The 20,454-nt window shown below is 42.1% G+C and overlaps 1 protein-coding gene across 1 annotated transcript in view; it reads left to right on the forward strand.

Annotated features, from left to right (window-relative positions):
- Positions 1-19,951, forward strand: part of LOC126251683 (protein argonaute-2) — a 238,385-nt gene extending 218,434 nt beyond the window's left edge. Inside the window, exons 16-18 of the mRNA XM_049952270.1 lie at positions 120-249; positions 7,491-7,690; positions 18,867-19,951. Of these exons, the coding sequence (XP_049808227.1) occupies positions 120-249; positions 7,491-7,690; positions 18,867-18,975 (439 nt within the window). The 3' untranslated portion in view covers positions 18,976-19,951. The remainder of the gene's footprint in view (positions 1-119; positions 250-7,490; positions 7,691-18,866) is intronic.
- Positions 19,952-20,454: the final 503 nt, after the last annotated feature.

Raw genomic sequence — 20,454 nt, forward strand, 5'->3', positions numbered from 1 at the left:
CTTTTCTGTTTTGCACATTGCTGCTATATTAATGTTCTTCTAAACACTCAGACCTCCTTTAACCTAAATTTTCAGCATGTTTTCACAAAATTTTATGAAATCGTTGAAATCACTTGCAGGTTGTTTTGTGCAGATAAGAAGGAACAATCAGGAAAATCGGGGAACATACCTGCTGGAACTACAGTAGATGTTGGTATTACACATCCTACGGAATTTGACTTCTATCTGTGTAGCCATCAAGGTATTCAGGTAAGTTAATAGTTTTGTTTTAGTTTCATGTTCTTACTTGAATTAGGTTTTCTGTTTTCATTTAATTTTGTTTATCAATATTTGTTGTAACACTTAATATTTTATGTCAATGAATGTTTATATAAATCTTTTGTGTTATAGGCAGTCAAATTTATCTTTACCTTTCCCAGTAGTGTGTGTGTGAGACAGATTTAAAAAGCACCACTCATGCAAAACTCAGCTAGCCCTTTTCTCACAAGAGGATGAAGGACAACAGGCAGATTCCATATTCCTAGATTTTTGGAAAGTGTTTGACACAGTCCCCCACTGCAGACTGTTAACGAAGGTCCGAGCATACATAATATTTTCCCAGCTATACGAGTAGCTCAATAACTTCTTAAGTAATCAAACCCAACATGTTGTCCTGGATGACAAGTGTTCATCTGAGAGAAGGGTATCGTCAAGAGAGCCCCAAAGAGGTGCAATGGACTGCCATTCATCTCTGTGTACATAAACAGTCCGACAGTTAGGATGGTCCACAATCTTGGACCATTTGCTGGTGACACTGTAGTGTATGGGGAAGTATCTTGAATACTGCTCGAGTGGGATCCCAAACAGATTGGAATAAAGAAAACATCAAAACAATTCAGATGCGCACTGCTAGGTTTGTCACTGGTGGGGTTGATCAACACACAATTATTACGGAAATATTCTGTGAACTCAAATGGAATTCCCTGTAGGGTAGGCAATGTTCTTTTCATGAAACATTTTTAAGAAAGTTTAAAGAACTGCCACTTACTACTTACTGTGTTGAACAATTCTCTTGCCATCAATATGTGTGTCGTGTAAGGAACACAAAGGAAAGATAAGGGAAATCAAGAGATCAAATGGGAGCTTGGGGATAGTAATTTTTGCAATGATTTATTTGCAAGTGGGACAGGTACACAAATTAAGTACATACATGTTGGCAGTATTAATGAGATTCATACAGATACACAGCAATCTTTAAGCTATTTTTTGAGTAAATCACGACCAGAATTAAGAAACTTGTCGTATCATGGGATCAGCTTTTGTATTCGTGTGTCCAGCAATGGTACCAGCATGTGCCAGTCTTCTTCAGCTCTTCATCATTTGCTAAAATTCTGACTGGAGGGCACAAATTTCTTGAAAAGCTGAAAAAATGGAAAGAGCTGGGAATAAGTTCAAGATTTTATAGTGGATGAGCAAGCAGCTCGCACCTTAAATAGTCCAGAACAGTATATGTGTTCCAAACATATTTTGGATGGCCTGTCACAATTTCTGCAGTGTTTCATAGAAATGTTTAGTGTTTACTGTTTCACCTGTAGACAGGAAGGCAGCGAGCAGAATGTCCTTCCTGTCCCAGGACTATGTGTACATCACTTGCTGCTCTGACATAGTATGTTTGTGTGTTCTGACACAGGCTGTTTGAACTTCATCCTGACTGGAGATCCTCTGTGGTGCCACTTCATAGAATGAGGCTTGGTTTTTGGGGTAAAGTGATCAATCTATGTCTCATTGCCCACAGTCTTCTTGTCAAAGAATTTGTTGCAGTCGTCATGGTACTGTTACAGAAATGTCAATGCAACTCTTAAGCAATTTGTTTTGCGTTTGGGTGTCAGGTTTTTCAGCACACACCTGAAATAGCAGATGCTTAGTGACAATTCTATGCAACAAGGATTGTAACATCTGCAGAAAATGGCTGCTGAGATCCATATTGTGGAACAGCATTTCTCCATAATTCAGTGCCACACCAACTCCATGAGGTCATGATGAAGGATGGTGATCTTTGGCCCTCTTCATTATGGACACTGAGGTCTGCCTGTGCTTGACTTTTAGCCTGTATTTCTGACACAGCTGATGATGAATTTTGATGACCACTATGTTTTGTGCATTGGGTAACTTTATCACACACAAAAACTCACAGTCGATCAGAGAAAGAATAAGAGGCAACAATTTCAGCCACTGCTGTAGTGCTGCTGACAACGACTTGTCCGGCCATCATATGATTGTTACGTCATTGCTCTGACACATGTGTGTTTTATTTGCCATTAAATACGTTTAGTGAAACAGTAACTAACTTCACTTCTGGATCAACTCCTAAAACTGGAGGAAGGAAACTAGGATAAATATGTTTCTGTCCCATTTAATGTTTCCAACAAATTAAATAATTAATGCTTTCATGGTTCTCGGATGGACTGCCAGATGACCATTCTGCCATCATGAAATGAAGTATCTGCTGCAGGCTCCTGGTATTTACACCTGCTGGTCCAGTGCTCAGGCCTCACTGACCCTCCACTATGTTCAGTAGTGGAAATGCATGAGGTTATGAGGGTGGAGGGGAGAGTCTCAGATGCCTTCTCTCTACTGCCCCTGTCACTTTTTGCATCTGTCACCTTTCACTTGGATGGAGCTTAGTATCGGCTGTGATGCCTTGCTCAGATGGAAGTCAATGTCTCTGTTGATTTAGTTATCTGTCACACAAATTTCAAATGCTTCTTTGAAAAAGCAGTTGAAAAATTTATGGATGAAAGCTATGATTTTTGTTTGCTGGTCATTCGTTTTATGTCCAGTTTCAATGCAGTGTTCTGTTATTGCAGACTTATTGGGCTGCAGTGAGTGAGTGTGGCGCTCATATTCTATTCGTCAGTCTTCAGTTGTGTAGATCATTTGTCCAATACACTTTTTTCTGCATTGACAGGGAACTTGTGCACCTGTGCTATTTTGAGGCTCAGGTCGTCTTTCACTGTCCCTAACAATGCTCTTGTTTTGGCTGGCAGGCAGAAAACTACCATTATATGGTGTTTTCAAAGTATTGTGCCAAGTTTTGATGATATATTGCTAGCAGGTGGTCGGAAAGCAGTCTTATCATTGTTCTTGCAGCTGATAAGGCAGTGCCACAGTTCTCCTCCAACACAAGGACTAAGAGCGGAAAATGCTAGAGCTTCTGAATGATCTGACATACTTGAAAGTAGCAGCAGATGGAAGCAAGGAAGTGTAGAAAAGCACCACCACCCGTTAAAGCCAGTGCACTGGTGTACCACCAAGATTGTATGGCCTGCCAGAGACACAGGAGGACGGTGTGCGACCAATAGTGAGCAACACTGGGGCACCAACATATTCCCTGGCAAAGTATTTGGCTTATTGTAGGGCTCTGACTTCAGCAATTGTACACATCACATAAAAAACTTAGGTGATTTCATCTGCTGGCCGAAAGAGCCAAGGCTGAAGGTGGTCGGCTTTGAAGTCATCTCTCTTCGTACTTAAGTCCCAATTGAAGACTCCATATAATTAATTAGTGAGAAGTTCAGCCCTGAGCTAACACAACCTTGTTGTCATGTTTTGACATCTACTTCTTGTGTTTTCAGTTTACTGTGCTATGAGCAGACTGATAGCATAGCCACGGTCAGCCGACTCTCGTCATTTGTAGCAAACCTGTTCATGGAATACTTATAGCATAGAGCACTGGAAAACATTTTTGTCATTCGACCACATGGACCTGAAAAACTACAAAAGTTCTTAGGACATCTGAATTCCATCCATGAAAACATCTGGTCTACCATGGAAATAGAAAAAGAAGGGCAACTTCCTATTCTCGGCTTCCTAGGCCTGACAGTTTGCTTGCCCACAGTGAATACCAGAAGCCAACGTATACAGATTTATATCTCCATGCCTCCTGCTGCCGCCGTCCCTCACAGAAAAAAGCATGCTCAGCACTCTAGTACTCAGGATACACTTCATCTCAGATGAGCAAATTCTGACAACAGAGCTGTAGCACCTGGAATCTGTCTTCCACAAGAATGGATACAGCAGCTGACGTATAGGGATGGCTCTGCAACACAAGCACCCCAAGAATGACACTAAAGAAGAAGATAAGACTATTTTTGTACCATTTGTTGGCAATGTATTATCAAAAATTGGCAGCCAACTGTGAAAACACCACATAATGCCAGTTTTCCAACCACTAGCCAAAGCAAGTGCTTTATTAGGGATAGAGAAAGACAACTTGGTCCTCAAAAAAGCAAGGACGTTCCAAGTTCCGTGTGAATGGAGAAAAACGTAAATTGGACAAATGATCCACACAGTTGAAGATCAATGTATAGAACATAAGTCACTGCAGCCCCACAAGTCTGCAATAGCAGAGTACTGCTTTGAAAATGGGCATAAAGTGAATTATCAGGAAAAGAAAGTCCTGGCTACCACCAATAAATTTTGGTACAGCACTTCCAAAGAAGCAATTGAAGTTCACGTGACATATAATTGAGAGCAATGCATAAGAGCCTATACTAAGCGCCAACAAAGCAAAAAGTGATACCTGGACACACGATGTGATAGGGACAGCAGGCAAGAAGGCAACTGCGACCCTCCCCTCCACTGTCGCAGCCTTACACACTTCCACCATCAAGTACAGCATGGGGTCAGCGAGGCCTGCGTCCTGGATTCGTGGGTGTAAACACAGTAAGCCCGCAACAGAAACTGTATTACATCGGCACCACTTGATTATGGCGAAACAGTTGTCGTCTTATTTATTGTGGACTTCCGACAGTTGGATATGGCATTACACTCCAGAATCATGGAAGCAGCACATACGCCAGAAAAGCCTCAGATCACATAAATAATGAATGTTTTAAAGTCTTCATGATGCATGAATTTATGAAGCTAAAGTGCCAGTGTTGAAAAAGAATTATGATATTGCTGCATACTTTTTAAAGGCAACCTCTTCTTTTCTTTAGGTATTCTCTCTCTCTCTCTCTGCCCCCCCCCTCCCCCCCCTCCCCCTCTATCTCACCCTTCCTCTCTCCCCCTTACAATTAACTTATTATTATGAGTTCATTGCACACATTAGCACTGGTGAGACCCACCAGCTACTATATAATTTTTGGAATGATGTTTACAGTACTTTTTTACAATTTCACTGTCTTAAAACTTCCTGGCAGGCCTGTACAGTGCACTGGGCAGGTACTCGAACCTGGAGCCTTGCCTTTTGCTAACAACACTCATACTAACTGAGCTATCCAGGCATGACTCATGACTCAGCAGCACAGCTTTGCTCTTGCCAGTACCTCTCCCTGACTTTCCAAACTTCATAGAAGCACACTGCCTGACAGAAAATTGAAGCACCCAGAAAGGGAGGAGGAAACAAAATGAAATGTGATGAGTTGATATAGTGCTTCTCTGATCACAAAAAAAAGTCATATTTACAAAGAACTTGGAATCGTAGTCCACTTACCAGTATGTCATTGCACCCTGTCTGGCATCCACTGATTTGATTGAGATGGGTGTCATACAATTGTTGTATCCTCCCCTGAGCCAAGCTGGCCCACAACCGTTGTAATTGGTCCTCGATATTCCTAGGTACTGACACTGGGATGGAGTTGACATTGGAGTTGGTTGCACACATGAGGTATTGGGGACAGATCTGGGGATCTTGCTTGCCATGAGAGTACATTGTTAGACACTCAGTTCATAGAGACACTTGCTGTATTAGACAAGCATTGTCCTGTTGAAAAATGGCACCACTACTGTTGCTCGAGAGGTAACTCATATGTATGCAAGGTGTTTGTGATGTACTTTTGTGCCTTCAGAATTCCCTCAATTACTGCTAGTTCTGGCATGAAGTCGTACCCAATGGCACCCCTCACAGTGACTCCAAGAGCAAAAAGACTGTGCCTCTCCAAAACCCTGGAAGAAAGAGATCTGTCCCCAGGTTGTTGCCATAGTTGCTGGTGATGAGCATCAGGGGTAGTGCAGAAATGCAGTTAATTAGTGCATAACTGCAATTAACCATTGAACATAGTGGGGTGCCATTCATCAGCAGTCCATGCTTTCCAGTCACATTACCGTTCCAAGCGCAGATGTTTGTGTCGTGGTGTTAATGGTAATCCCCTAGTGTGGTTGCTGCTAGCCTCTGACCAGTGATGTGGGATGACACAGAATGTTGCAGTGTGTCCATTACTTGTTCTTGGGTGGTAGGTGCAGATGTGAAGGGGTTATGATTATGATGTGCTTTGTTCATAATACAGAGATCATCCCTTGTGGTGACCAGATATTGTTCACCAGAACCCTGATGAAGAGTATGCCTTCCCTCACATTCGCGTGTAGTCCAGCATGGGGCTTTTGTCATGTCTGCATGTCTCACAAATCTGGGTGTTGCATGACTGTTCCAGCCGACCAAATGTAGATCCACAATGAGACTCCTTTCAAAATAATGTAATAAATGGATTGCCTACAGGCTTCCTTATGATGATATTTATTTTATAGATATTAGTTTCGGTGCTTCAGTGCACTATCTTCAGGCCTTAACTCACAGTTACGGTTAACTCCAAACTTGTCAGGTGCTGATAAGTCATGTCCTGAACAAGTACGACCGTGGGGGGTGGCACAGTGGTTAGCACAATGGACTTACATTTGGAGGATGATGATTCAAACCCACTTTCAACCATCCTGATTTAGGTTTTCCGTGATTTCCCTAAATTTCTTCAGGCAAATGTTGGGACGGTTTCTTTCAAAGGCATGGCTGATTTCCTTCCCTACCCTTCCTTAATCTGAGCTTCTGATCCATCTCTAATAGCCTCATTAATTGACAGGACATTAAACACTAATCTCCTCCTCACAAGAGTACGTTGCATCTCCATATCCTTCGTGGTGATCAGTCAACATCTGATGATGTTCACGCCTCTTATATACCTTAAAAGGCTTGGTGGCAACAGAACACTAACAACACTAATGCACTCTGGTGACCATTCTACCTGTCACAGAGCATTTTGGCTCTAATCGTTTTCATATGTGCCAGTGGTGTGGTACATGTATGAAGTTACATTGACATCCGACCATGTCTTCTGGGTGTCTCACTAGATTTAATTGTAGCAGATAATCTCTCAAAGCATGAAGTATACCATACACAGTCAAATAAAATAATAAATATCTTTTGATTCATTACTGTGTTTCAGCATCTTAATGCAATTGTTCACTATTCAGACGTGCATAGCAGGGAATAGTATTCTCTATGGTGTAACCCTAGATTTTTGTTACAGTGACAAGAGTCGTAAAAACAATGCTGAAGGCCCTTGAGTCTTAGAAACAATTACATATTATTATTATTATTATTATTATTATTATTATAACATGCAAGTGATTTTATTGACCTAAACATTCTTATGGTCAGGAACAGTCATTGGAAGCTTTATTATTATTATTATTATTATTATTATTAAGCATTTGACAATAGTAATTTTTTTTTACAGGGCACAAGTCGTCCAAGTCATTATCATGTTCTTTGGGATGACAATCATTTTGATTCAGATGAATTGCAGTGCTTGACCTATCAGTTGTGCCACACTTACGTACGCTGCACTCGTTCTGTCTCTATACCTGCTCCTGCGTACTACGCCCATCTTGTTGCCTTCCGTGCTCGCTACCATCTAGTGGAGAAGGAACATGACAGGTACGGTGTACGAAAGGATGTGTGTAACTGCATGTTAGCAGTTGCAATGATGTATTTTTGCTGCTGCAAACTCACAAAACTAATGTATGCAGCAGCAGTTATATACCATTGTGTTACAGCACCTCTATGCTATTATATATTTGGTCTCAACTGAATGTGTGTAAACAGTTTAGCCGGCCGCGGTGGTCGTGTGGTTCTGGCGCTGCAGTCCGGAACCGCGGGGCTGCTACGGTCGCAGGTTCGAATCCTGCCTCGGGCATGGGTGTGTGTGATGTCCTTAGGTTAGTTAGGTTTAAGTAGTTCTAAGTTCTAGGGGACTTATGACCTAAGATGTTGAGTCCCATAGTGCTCAGAGCCATTTGAACCATTTTTTGTGAACAGTTTAAAAATATGAAAATGTATTCATTTCACATTCAGTTCTCTTCAGTTCCAAGACAGTTGTATTTGTGTAATGTGCTAACATCATAACAATATTAGAGAATATTAAAGGAAATATATGTTCACGCATCATTCTCCTGCATGTGATCACTAGCTCAACTTAATATTTTGTTAACGAGTAGTAAGTAGAAATGGTAAACAGAGATGAGGAACAGCAACTGCTCACCTGTAGCTGATTTGTGTGTGTATGTACCACACCTCTATTATGGGCAAGTGGTTGTCTTTATTTATTTTTGTTTCCATTCATGAATTTCTTGTTACTAGGCAGTTAAGTGAGTTTTATAAATAGTTAGGTATTGTCGTGTTACTTTAAGACTCCTCCCACCCTTCTCGATTAAATATAGATAAAGTAAGGAAGAATTTTTGTGGTAAACTAGACTAATATAGTTATGTTTCACAAGACTGGCACCATTTCCATGCCGTGATTTCCCTAAATGACTCCAGGCAAATGCCGGGATGGTTCCTCTGAAAGGGCACGGCCGACTTCCTTCCCCATCCTTCCCTAATCCGATGAGACCGATGACCACGCTGTCTGGTCTCCTTCCCCAAACCAACCAACCATTTCCATGCCCTTTTCACATTTTATAAAAGTTTGATACATGAACATGCCGTCAGAGACCGCGCTTAATTGCTTGACACACCAGAAAGGAAAAAAATGAACATGCTATGATGATAAAAGTAGCGATTATAATAGATGGAAACATTCCACGTGGGAAAAATATATCTAAAAACAAAGATGATGTAACTTACCAAACGGAAGCGCTGGCATGTTGATAGACACACAAACATACACACAAAATTCAAGCTTTCGTAACCAACGGTTGCTTCATCAGGAAAGAGGGAAGGAGAGGGAAAGACAAAAGGATGTGGGTTTTAAGGGAGAGGGTAAGGAGTCATTCCAATCCTGGGAGGGGAAAGACTTGCCTTAGGGGGGGAAAAAGGACAGGTATACACTCGCGCGCACACACACACATATCCATCCGCACATACACAGACGCAAGCAGACATTTGTAAAGGCAAAGAGTTTGGGCAGAGATGTCAGTCGAGGCGGAAGTACAGAGGCAAAGATGTTGTTGAATGACAGGTGAGGTATGAGCGGCAGCAACTTGAAATTAGCGGAGGTTGAGGCCTGGTGGGTAACGGGAAGAGAGGATATACTGAAGGGCAAGTTCCCATCTCCGGAATTCTGACAGGTTGGTGTTAGTGGGAAGTATCCAGATAACCCGGACGGTGTAACACTGTGCCAAGATGTGCTGGCCATGCACCAAGGCATGTTTAGCCACAGGGTGATCCTCATTACCAACAAACACTGTCTGCCTGTGTCCATTCATGCGAATGGACAGTTTGTTGCTGGTCATTCCCACACAGAAAGCTTCACAGTGTAGGCAGGTCAGTTGGTAAATCACGTGGGTGCTTTCACACATGGCTCTGCCTTTGATCGTGTACACCTTCCGGGTTACAGGACTGGAGTAGTTGGTGGTGGGAGGGTGCATGGGACAGGTTTTACACCGGGGGCGGTTACAAGGATAGGAGCCAGAGGGTAGGGAAGGTGGTTGGTATTCTAGCCTAGGATCTAAAATCTTAATAAACACTGTACATATTGTGTCTAAGAGAGTAATCGTGTGTAATTACTGCACTCTGCCATTTCGCCATTTCTTATGTAATGGGCAGATTATTTTCATGCTGTATTCCTTAGGCATTTCTCAGTTATCTGTATTTCCTTTATTAATTCATTAATAACCATCTCCACCTTCTTTCTCCCAAATGTTAGCAATTTGGCCTCCGTGCAGTCTTCTCTTGCTGCTTTATTGTTCTTTAAGCTTTTAATTGCTTTCTTCACTTCTCCCGAGTCTGGCAGTTTGACTTCCTGCTCCTCTGGTTCTGATCTTAATTCCAGTTTCAGGTTCAGTTCCTCCTGTTCCTCATTGAAGTTTTCCTCTCTGTTTCCTCTCCTCCTTCTATCAGTTAACTCAAAAAATACCCCTGTCATCTTCCCAAAGCTTTACTTTTATCTCCAGTTGGATTTACATCTTTGTCCTTACAGAAGACTGCTCTCTGTTGGAATCACCTTTTCATTTTTCTAGATCTTTCATAGAATTATTGTATATCATTATTATGCCTCATTTCATCCAACTGCTGTATCTTCCTCCTTCCATAAAGCCTTTTCTTCACTATACACAAATTATTTGCTCATTTCCTCTTCTCTATATAGTCTTCGTCCACTAGTCTTGTTTTCCATTGCAGCATTCTTTATCTCACTTCATGTCTCTCTTGGATTACCAGTAGGCTATACTTGTCAAGCCATATCACTGCTCTTTGGTATTCTGGTCTCCCCAGTACTTCTTCTGAAGCTACACTGATGGCTGTTCCACTTCCCTTTGTTCTATGTACTCTTTCTTGTCTAGATGGTTTCTTCTAATTTACTCTTGTATTCTTTTTGCTTTTCTTTAATTTGGAGACTTTATGTATAGTGTTTCATGTTCCCCTCACTCTTTTTGTTTCTTACCATGCCTATCTTCTGTCTCGGTCCAACCTACACTAACTTTACCTAATTTCCATGCCACACTGCGTCAACGATCATTCGCACGCAACACAGACTTAATGATAGTGTGATTTGTTAGTGCAGCATCAAACGCCCCAGATGTTCCACATGTTTTTGCTTATATTTACATGTTTGTGCATATTTTTACATATCTGTGCATATTTTTGTGTACCTGGGTGTGTTTCTGCGTGTTTTTGCATATTTTTACACATCTTTATGCATTTTTTCGCGTATCTGGCTCCTCTCACAACCATCAACACCTGTTTTGTCCAAGTCCTCAAAAGCTTCAGTCCTATCCAAAGGCTTCACCTTTAGCCGTACACCATAATTTAACCAAGCTAGACTTGTCAAAGACCTACTGTCCTCCTCCCGATCCCTGCAATGGAAGCACTTCTTTGCCACCAATTCCTCCAACCAAAACCACCCTAACTCCAACATTGAACCCTGCCTCTTCCAGTTCATACCACCATCCAACTGTGATCCTCCCTCCCTCCCACTTAACCACCCACTGGCCACTTTCCAGGAATTCCTTACCTCCAACTTAGCCTCCCCATTCTTTCCCATGCCCCTTCCTTAGGACACCAACATTTCAGTAGAAAGAACAGCCATACACAACCTCAAAACAAATCCTGACCTAATCATCCTACCAGCAGACAATTATCTGACTCCTCCTTATATAAACTCTGTCAGAGTGATCCCATCTTGGAAATCCAGCACAAACTCCAATCCCTGCTTAAAGCATTGGGCCGTTTCCAGAATGTCTCCCCTGAATCCACTTCCCTCCTCATCCCTAAGACACTTCGCACACCCACCTTCTACATGCTGCCCAAAATCCACAAACCCAACAAACCCGGACACCCAATTGTGGCTGACTGTTGTGCTTCCACTGAAAGAATTTCGGCCCTCATTGACCAACACCTCCAACCAATTGCCCGTAATCTAACCTCTGACATCATAGACACCAACCACTTTCTTCACCAACTCTCTAGCATCCCCACCCTTTTATGTCCTGGATCCCTACTACTCGTCACTGTTGACGCCACCTTCCTAAACACTAACATCCCTCATGCCCATGGTCTTACGGCTATTTAACACTACCTTTCCCAAGGTTCTTCAGACTCCAAACCCACTACCCCCTTCCTCAAACACCTTACTAACTTCATCGTAACCCACAACTACTTCTCATTTGAAGGGAAGGTATATAACAAATCCGCGGCACAGCCATGGGCACCCGCATGGTACCCTAATATGCCAACCTGTTTATGGGCCAGCTAGAGGCGGCTTTCCTAGCCCGCCTAAACACCAAACCCCTAGTCTGGTTTAGATTCATTGATGATATCTTCTTGATCTGTACTCGGGGCCAAGACATCCAATCTTCGTTCCTTCACAACCTCAACATCATCTTTCCCATCTGCTTCACATGGTCCTCCTCAAACCTGCATGCCACCTTCCTAGATGTTCACCACCTCGTCTCTGATAGCTCCATCCACACCTCTGTTCGCAGTAAACTCACCAACCACCAGTAGTACCTGCGTTTTGACAGCTGTCATCCCTTTCTCACCAAAAAGTCCCTCCCATATAGCCTGGCTATCCGGGGACGTCGTATCTGCATTGGCAAAAACTCCTTTGCTCAGTAAGCTGAGGGTCTCATCAAGACCTTCACAGACAGGCACTATCCCCTAGACCTCGTTTACCAAAAGATTTCCCGTGCCATATTCCCTCACACCCACAATCCTCCCACCACCCCCAAGAACCAGCCACGAAGGACTACCCTCTTCATCACCCAGTACCTCCCTGGACTGGAACAACTGAACTACGTCCTTCACCAGAGCTTCGATTAGCTATCATCATGCCCAGAAATGAGTGACATCGTATCCGAGACACTTCACTCTCCGGTGTGTTCCATCGCCCACCCAATCTCCACAACATCCTAGTCTATCTATATGCTACTCCCAATCCCAACCCCTTTCCACAAGGATCATATCCCAGGTGCAAAACATGCCCAATCCACCCACCCAGCACTTCCTGTTCCAATCTGGTTTTTATCCTACCTCATCAGAGGCCAGGCCACCTGTGAAAGCAGCCATGTCATCTACTAGCTATGCTGCAATCATTGCACAGCTTTCTATAGTGGTATGACTACCAACTAGCTGTCCACCAGCATGAACTGCCATTGCCAAACTGTGGCCAAGACCAAAGTGGACCATCCTGTGGCACATCATGCAGCTGAACATAACACCCTTACTCTCAGTGGCTGCTTTACCACCCAAACCATCTTGATCTTTCATTCCATCACCAGCTTCTCTGAACTGCACATATTGGAGTTATCCTTACAACATATTCTCCGCTCCCATAATTATCCCAGCCTCAGCCTGTGGTAACATACTGTCCCACACCCTGTACCCCACAGTTTCCACCCCCTCTGTCCTATCATCTCATCCCCATTCCGTCTCCACCCTGTTTTTTTGCAGCCCTCTGCCAACACATCCACCCAACTTTCCCCACTCCTTTCCTTGTTTGCTCGTTTTTCCCCACTTCTCTGCCCCACAACTTCCTGATGCTGCACATGTTGGCTGTCTAGTCCCTGCGCACTACACCAGACAGTGTTAGTCTTTCTCCTCACCCATACACTACTATACCTTCCCTTTCCCTTTCCCCTTTCCCACCCCATCCAGATTGCTGCTTGCATCCCACATGATGTTGCATTCCAGCTCGAGGTGCTGGAGTTGGCGGTTGTGTGTGAATGAGTTATGCTTGCTTGTGAATGGGGTGTGTGTGTGTGTGTGTGTGTGTGTGTGTGTGTGTTACTGATGAAGGCTGTGGCCGAACACTATATGTAGTATCTTTTGATTTTGCCTGTCTGCAACTTCACGTGTCTTCTTTACGGCAAGTTGCTTGATCTACACGAAATAATGATGTGTGTCTTCATCTGCCCCTCTACAGCTGCTGACTTCCATAATGTCTGATGTGTGCCATTGGTCTACCTGCTTTCTTGTAACTCCATCTGGTGATGCACCTGTGCACCTTTTATTATCTTTCCTTGGATGCCATGTGCTTTTTATCATTTCCTTACCATTGGCAAAGTCTATCAGCCTTAGTCCATAATCATTACTGACTTCATGCAGGCTTTCTTTTCCCATTATATTTCTATACACTTCTTCTTTCCCAAATTTTGCATTCAGATCCCCAAGGATCATTGTTGCATCATGGGGATTTCCTCCTCCAGTTTGGAGTAAAATTCATCCTTTTACTCTTCATTTGATTCTTATGTAGGGGCATAGGCACACTTCATCGTAACATAGAAAAATTTTGCCCCAATTCACAGGAAACACAGCTTGTCATTAAGTGCTATGAAACTTATTAATTTGCCTTCATTGACAATATGATAAGAAGGATAGATTGCTATTCATCATATAGGGGAGATGTTGAGGCACAGCAGAAAGAGTACTAAACAAGTAAGTTTTCGGCCAAAAGGCCGTCTTTCGAAATACACACACACACACACACCTCTTGGCAGCCAGAAACAGTGATCTTTGTGTGTGTGTGTGGGGGGGGGGGGGGGGAGTCCATTTCAGAGCAAGACCTTGTTACTTTGCCTTACTTTTCCGTGTCCAGATCAAATTTTATTTTTCCAATAATTAGCCACCACTACGGCTTTGTCGTTGGCTTGTAGCAGGTCACTAAAACTGCAGGGCTCTGGCAGTAGTCGGCACATGGGCAGATATGCCTCGTCTTGTACCTCTCTGCATCCGCAAAGAACGTCGTCATCGTTAGTCAGCAGTCCCCACTTGCACAGATTAGTTTTGCATCTGGGTACACCAGCCCTCAGCGTATGTAGTGTTCTCCACACTGTGTAAGGAAGTTTGTTACCAGGTGCCATTTGCTCTTTTGGTATTATCTGTTGTGCGGTTTGTTCATTCTCCCATTTACGGACTCTCTTACCTTCCTGTGAACTGTCAAGGATCTTGGTTCTTGCAATAAAGCTATTTCTAGACTTAAGCCTCCGAGCCTGAGTGATGTGCCAATTCAGTGGGTGTCTAGAATCTGTTTCTTTCTTTGTTCTCTCAGCGTCTGCTGCCACCTGCCTTCTGATCTTGGATGGGGCAATTCCAGCAAGTAGGTACAAATTACCCGTTGGTGTGGGTCTGAGACAGCCTGTAATTCGCATTATCTCATTTACACTTACATCAACCTGTTTAGCGTGTGCAGATGCTTCCCATACTGGCGCTGCATAGTCTGCTGCAGAAACACATGGAGCAAGTGCTGATGTTCTCAGTACTGATGGTTGAGCTCCCCATTCATAGTTTGTCAGCCTGCGGATGATGTTATTCCTGGAGCAGACTTTAGCCTTGGTGTTTTGGCAATGCTGCTTGAAAGAAAGCGTTCTGTCAAGTATAACCCCAAGGTATTTAGGTGTTGGACAGTGCTTTAGCTTCTTACCTTGCCATGTAACATCGAGCTCAACTCCAGCCTCTCTATTGTGCAGATGGAAAGCACATACTTGGGTTTTGTCAGGGTTTGGCTTGAGGTGATTGGCGTCGTAGTATTGAGCCAGTTCTTCAAGCGCTCTAGAGAGATTTCCAGATGTTGCATCAAAATTGGACCCCTGGACCACCACAGCTGTGTCATCAGCATATACGAACAGTCTTGCATCTTGAGATATAGGTTGGTCATTAGTGTACGCATTATAAAGGATGGGAGAAAGTACATTTCCTTGTGGTAAGCCATTCTTCTGCAGTCGCCATCTACTGTTCTTACCATTTAGGGAGACATAAAATCTTCGATTCTGCAGAAGACTACCAATAACCATTGTCAACCTACAGTCCCCTGTGAGGTGATATAATTTGCGCAATAGCTTTCTGTGGTTTACCGTGTCGTATGCAGCAGTAAGATCTATGAAAGCTGCTCCAGTTATTAATTTTTTTTCAAAGCCATCTTCTATATGTTGCTCCAGATTAAGTATTTGCCCGCAACAAGATCTTCCTGGTCTGTAACCGGCTTGTTCCTTTATGAGCTTTCCATCTATAGTTTCTGCCACCCGGTTGAGAATCATCCGCTCCAGTATCTTATAGAGATGGCATAGAAGTGACACTGGTCTGTAACTTTTGGGGTCCTTTATCTCCTTGCCAGGTTTTAGTAAAGCCACCACTCTCGCCTGCCGCCATAGTTTTGGAATATTCAGCTCTTTAATACAGGCGTTCATCATTTGTAGTAACCAGTTTCGAGCTTTGGGCCCAAACTGTTTTATCTGCTCCGTTCTAAGGTCATCAGTTCCAGCGGCCTTATTCAGTTTCATACTCTGAATGGCGTCTTTCGGTTCAGTTGCTGTGATGAGGAGTTCATAATCTTTTTGTTCTTGGGGTATAACTCTTTCCCTTTTTTCTCTTTTCCCTTTGGTTTTCCCATTCTTCAGAAGTTGGCTAGCAATCTGATTTGCTATTACCCTGTTGTTCTTCTGCTGGTGATCAGTTGGGTCCCCACTTAAGTTTTTCAGTTATTTCCAAGCACGTCTGCTGCTTTGTTTCATGTCAAGATTCTCGACTAGTTTTCACCACCGTGATCTCTGATCCTCAGCAATAGCCTGCATTAGTTCCTCCCCAGCCTCCATCGTATCTTCGCTGAAGGGGTGCTGAGTGAACAGCTTTTGGTACCTGTCAAGTAAGACCTTGCTGCTGCCGGTCAGACCCTGGATGTACTGGGTACGGCAACCCCTTGGGATGTTTTTCCTTGAGATCTCTTTCACAAGATCGATAAATCTACCATACTCATCTGGTCGAGGAGGGATTTTCTCAATCTCATCGTCCAATTGCTCTTTAAATTTCTGCCAGTCTGCCTTTTTGAAATTAAACTGTCTTCGGAAAGGCACCTCCTCTGGTTTAACCATGGCATTCACAACACAAATGACGGGTCTGTGTTGTGTACTTGGGATAAGCTCTTCAACGAGCTTCATGCACTGTGCTGCCAACTTCCTACTCACAAAGATGTTGTCAGGATTATATCCCCTTCTCCATCTTCTGCTGTTGAACGATGCTGGCTGTTTTGGGTCATGAATGAGTTGTAGGTCATTAGTGTCTGCCCAGGATTCAAGCTGTACACCATTCTCATCAGTCTTATTATATCCCCATGCTTCACCATGGCAATTGAAATCGCCCATGACAAAATTAATATGGTCATATGTAAAATTGTTTGGTTCATGGAAAACAAAGTTCACATCTGGTGGTTTGTACATAGACGTCACAGAGAACTTCTGGGCGCGAATAGTAAGTAGTTCAATGTTATTTACTTCTGTCATTGCGGCTGATGTTACGTTGAGCCTGGGTCTGATGAAAATCGCACTCCCATACTTGTCGTGAGGTCTTTCAATGGCCAAATCCATTCCTGCTATTTTAGGTCTGTGGCTGGTGGCTCCCCGGTGTGTTTCCTGCACCAACAATACATCGCATTTATGCTTATATCACATGTCTGCTAATAAAACACTCTTATGACTAGAGAATCCCTCAATATTTATCGAGATCGTCACAAGGGGTAGTCTTGATAAAGGCCATTGCATCTTGATGTTAATTTGGTTTTGGACTTTAACTTGATCTGGTGTTAGAAGGATTAGCTGGTGAAATCTTTCACCATTTCCAGGGTATGCCCGATTGTGTGTGTCTTCAGTCTGTAGACTCACAATCTTCTAGGAGGCTCCTTCTTTGTACCCCAAGACCTTGTTTAGCAGTCTTTTTGTTATGCCTTTCTGCTACTCAACATCTCCATTATATTGTGAGTGGCAATCTATCCTTTTCATAATCTCATTATTCCATCCTGGACTTTCCATTGTGTTATTTTACCTTTATTGAGCTATTTATAAGAAAACCAGTACCATAATGACCTGTACCCCTTCAACTGTGTATCAGTATATGTTCCCTGGAAAAAATGTTTCCATCTTATTTCTTGTAGTGCAGGTACTGTATTTTCACTCTGTACTTACCCATTTCCTCTCTGATTTCTCGCAAATTGCCAGATCCGTTAAGTGTCCTCACATTCCTGGTGGGTATCATGATACCCATTTTCTTCTTTATTTGCTCTGCCATTGTCTTGTAATCCATGTACTCCAGAGGCTGATGAGTGGTGTCCACAAAGATTCGATTTTACAAGGTGGAGTTGTTGACCCAACCCCAACCTGAAGGACCATGATTTGCTGCTCTTGGGGCTTACCCCACTAGGCTGGTCAGCTTCCCTTCACCTATAAAGAGGACACCCCCTCCTGGTTCTGATATGACAATGGGAGTCCTTGTGGGGATAGAGAAGAGAGACATCAATAGGGGGGGGGGGGGGAAGACTGGAAAAGCAAAATACCTAGGCTCAATAACAGGGCAGCAGCAGAAATTCAAGAAAAGATAGCAAGTGTATTGTTATTCCTTGCAGAATATATTCAAATCCAGAAATGTTATATTTTACTATTATAAGACCTATGGTAAAAAATGGGTTGGAAGACTGCTTGAAGACCAGAAAGGAGGAATGCTGGCTATCGAGATGGTAAAAAAAAGATTTTGAGAAAGGTTTTTTGGGCAGTGAGAGAGGAGAGAAACTGGAGAATAAAGACAAATGCAGAACTACAAGCACTTCTTGGACAGATGAATATTGCTGTGAATATCAAACAAGGAACAATAATACGGGCTGAATGTGTACAGATAATGCCAGAAACTTGAAGTGTTAAGGAGATGTTTTTAGGAAAGCTTGAAAGTGGGGAGGAGAAAAGGAAGCCCCAGAAAAAGGTGGCTCGAAGATATAGAGAAGGATCTCGGACGAATGGGAGTCGGGAATTGGAGAAGAAAAGTGATTGGAGAGAAAAGAATGTAGGCAGATGACAAAGGAAGCTAAGATTCTACAAGGGCTCTAGCACCAACAAGTAAATAAGTAATGTAGTAAGTATATCTATTAAAAAAATTTAAAAAAACAAGGGTTAAGCTAAGATTCACAACAAACTGCGTACCTGTATCTAGCATTGATATTTCGAAATAATTTTTTATTATCCAGAAAGGAATTAATTCTTGTTAATTTTGTCAAATTCTGTACTTGATTTTTCTCTGATGGTGATCATGTAAAACAGCATTTCATTTCTTTTGGGGTAATAGAATTAAATATATATGCCTTGACAAATCCATAATTTATTTGTGTCTAACGTTCACACTGTTTTCTTTCCCTTTTCTCCAGTGGAGAAGGCTCACATCAGTCAGGTTGCAGTGAAGACCGCACTCCTGGAGCTATGGCACGTGCGATAACAGTGCATGCTGACACTAAGAAAGTGATGTACTTTGCGTAATGAGTGTAGTAGAACTATTAATTGAGACTCATTTATTTTAAATGTCTTACGAAGAGACTTCAAATAGTCTTCGTTTGACTGTGATGACATGTGCTTCACTCAGGCGACGTTCCTTGTGAAGCTGTGGAGGATTTGTTGAACTGAAAAAAATAATTGAAACACCAATTTTCTTCAGAATTAATGAGGAAATAATTAATTACTCATGGAAATGAGCAGCTATATGGTGAAGAGAGATTGTTCAAGTATTTGTGTGCCTGTGTGTGCATATGTTGTATGTTTTTTATGTGTGTGTATTTTCAATCACGTCCGTCACAAAAAAGACTCAAGACAATAGGTGACATGCCGGGTAAATGGTAAATGCATTTATCATGTTGTGATCCAATTTTTAAAATGTGGATATGTTGATGTGTTAATTTGATATAACATGTACCAGAAGATTTTAAAGGAGATGCTAAGGTTTCCATTTTATTTATGTAAATTTATGAGTGTAAGCATTGAGCACTGTGTGATGCTTGAAGCGAAGACATATATTGTGATGAAAAAATGTAACATGTATCATGTGCCGAGATCTTTTAGAACCTTTTCTGTGTTATGCTAGTAATCATATTGTGTGCACAGATATTCTCTCTCTCTCTCTCTCTCTCTCTCTCTCTCTCTCTCTCTCTCGTGTGTGTGTGTGTGTGTGTGTGTGTGTGTGTGTGTGTTTCCATGCATGTGGTTGGGTGGGACAGGAAAGAATATGTAGTTAGTATAATTTCAGTTGCATTATTTGTTTGATAGCAGTTTATTTGTACAATAATTGTGTCACCAAATCTGTTTAAGGTTGCACAATGTATAATCTTTCTGCACTTTTGGCACTCAAACCTTGCAAAGGGACATCATGAACTGGGAATAATTAATCTTTCTGTTTGTTAAATTATGTAAAGTTTTTGGATTTCTTCTTGTTGAGATTTGAGTCATTGCTAACTAATTGTACAGATGAAATTCCACAAATTGTTTTCGTAGTACTCTGTTCAGAGTAGCAAACTGTAAATATTTTAGTATCATTGTTGTCCCTTGTAAAGCACTATTTGCTTTGGGAATATTGTGATCTTAATTTGAAGAACCTAGAATATTTCTTACCTTTCTGCAAAACAGAGAGGCAAGGAAAAAAAACCTCCTAAGTCTATAAACATACTGTTTTGCTCAAACCTGTTTCTCAAATTTTAAAATTTTAATACTCGGTAACTCTGTAAATGATTGCAAACTGTCTAGTCATAAATTCATTTATGTATATGCATTTATGTATATGTTTCTGTAGATCTGAGTGCTTAATTGAAATTACTTGGAAATGTTTCGCTGAAGATACCAGTCACAGTAATAGATCAATATGACTATGTTTGTCAATCATTGTACTTACTTGAAATTCAATGTTTATTTTACTAGACAGATGTTGAAAATGATACCAGACATTTTCCCCCTCTACATTACTGGATAAAC

This window comes from Schistocerca nitens, chromosome 1 (assembly GCF_023898315.1).
Source record: "Schistocerca nitens isolate TAMUIC-IGC-003100 chromosome 1, iqSchNite1.1, whole genome shotgun sequence".
NCBI classification, from domain to species: domain Eukaryota; kingdom Metazoa; phylum Arthropoda; class Insecta; order Orthoptera; family Acrididae; genus Schistocerca; species Schistocerca nitens.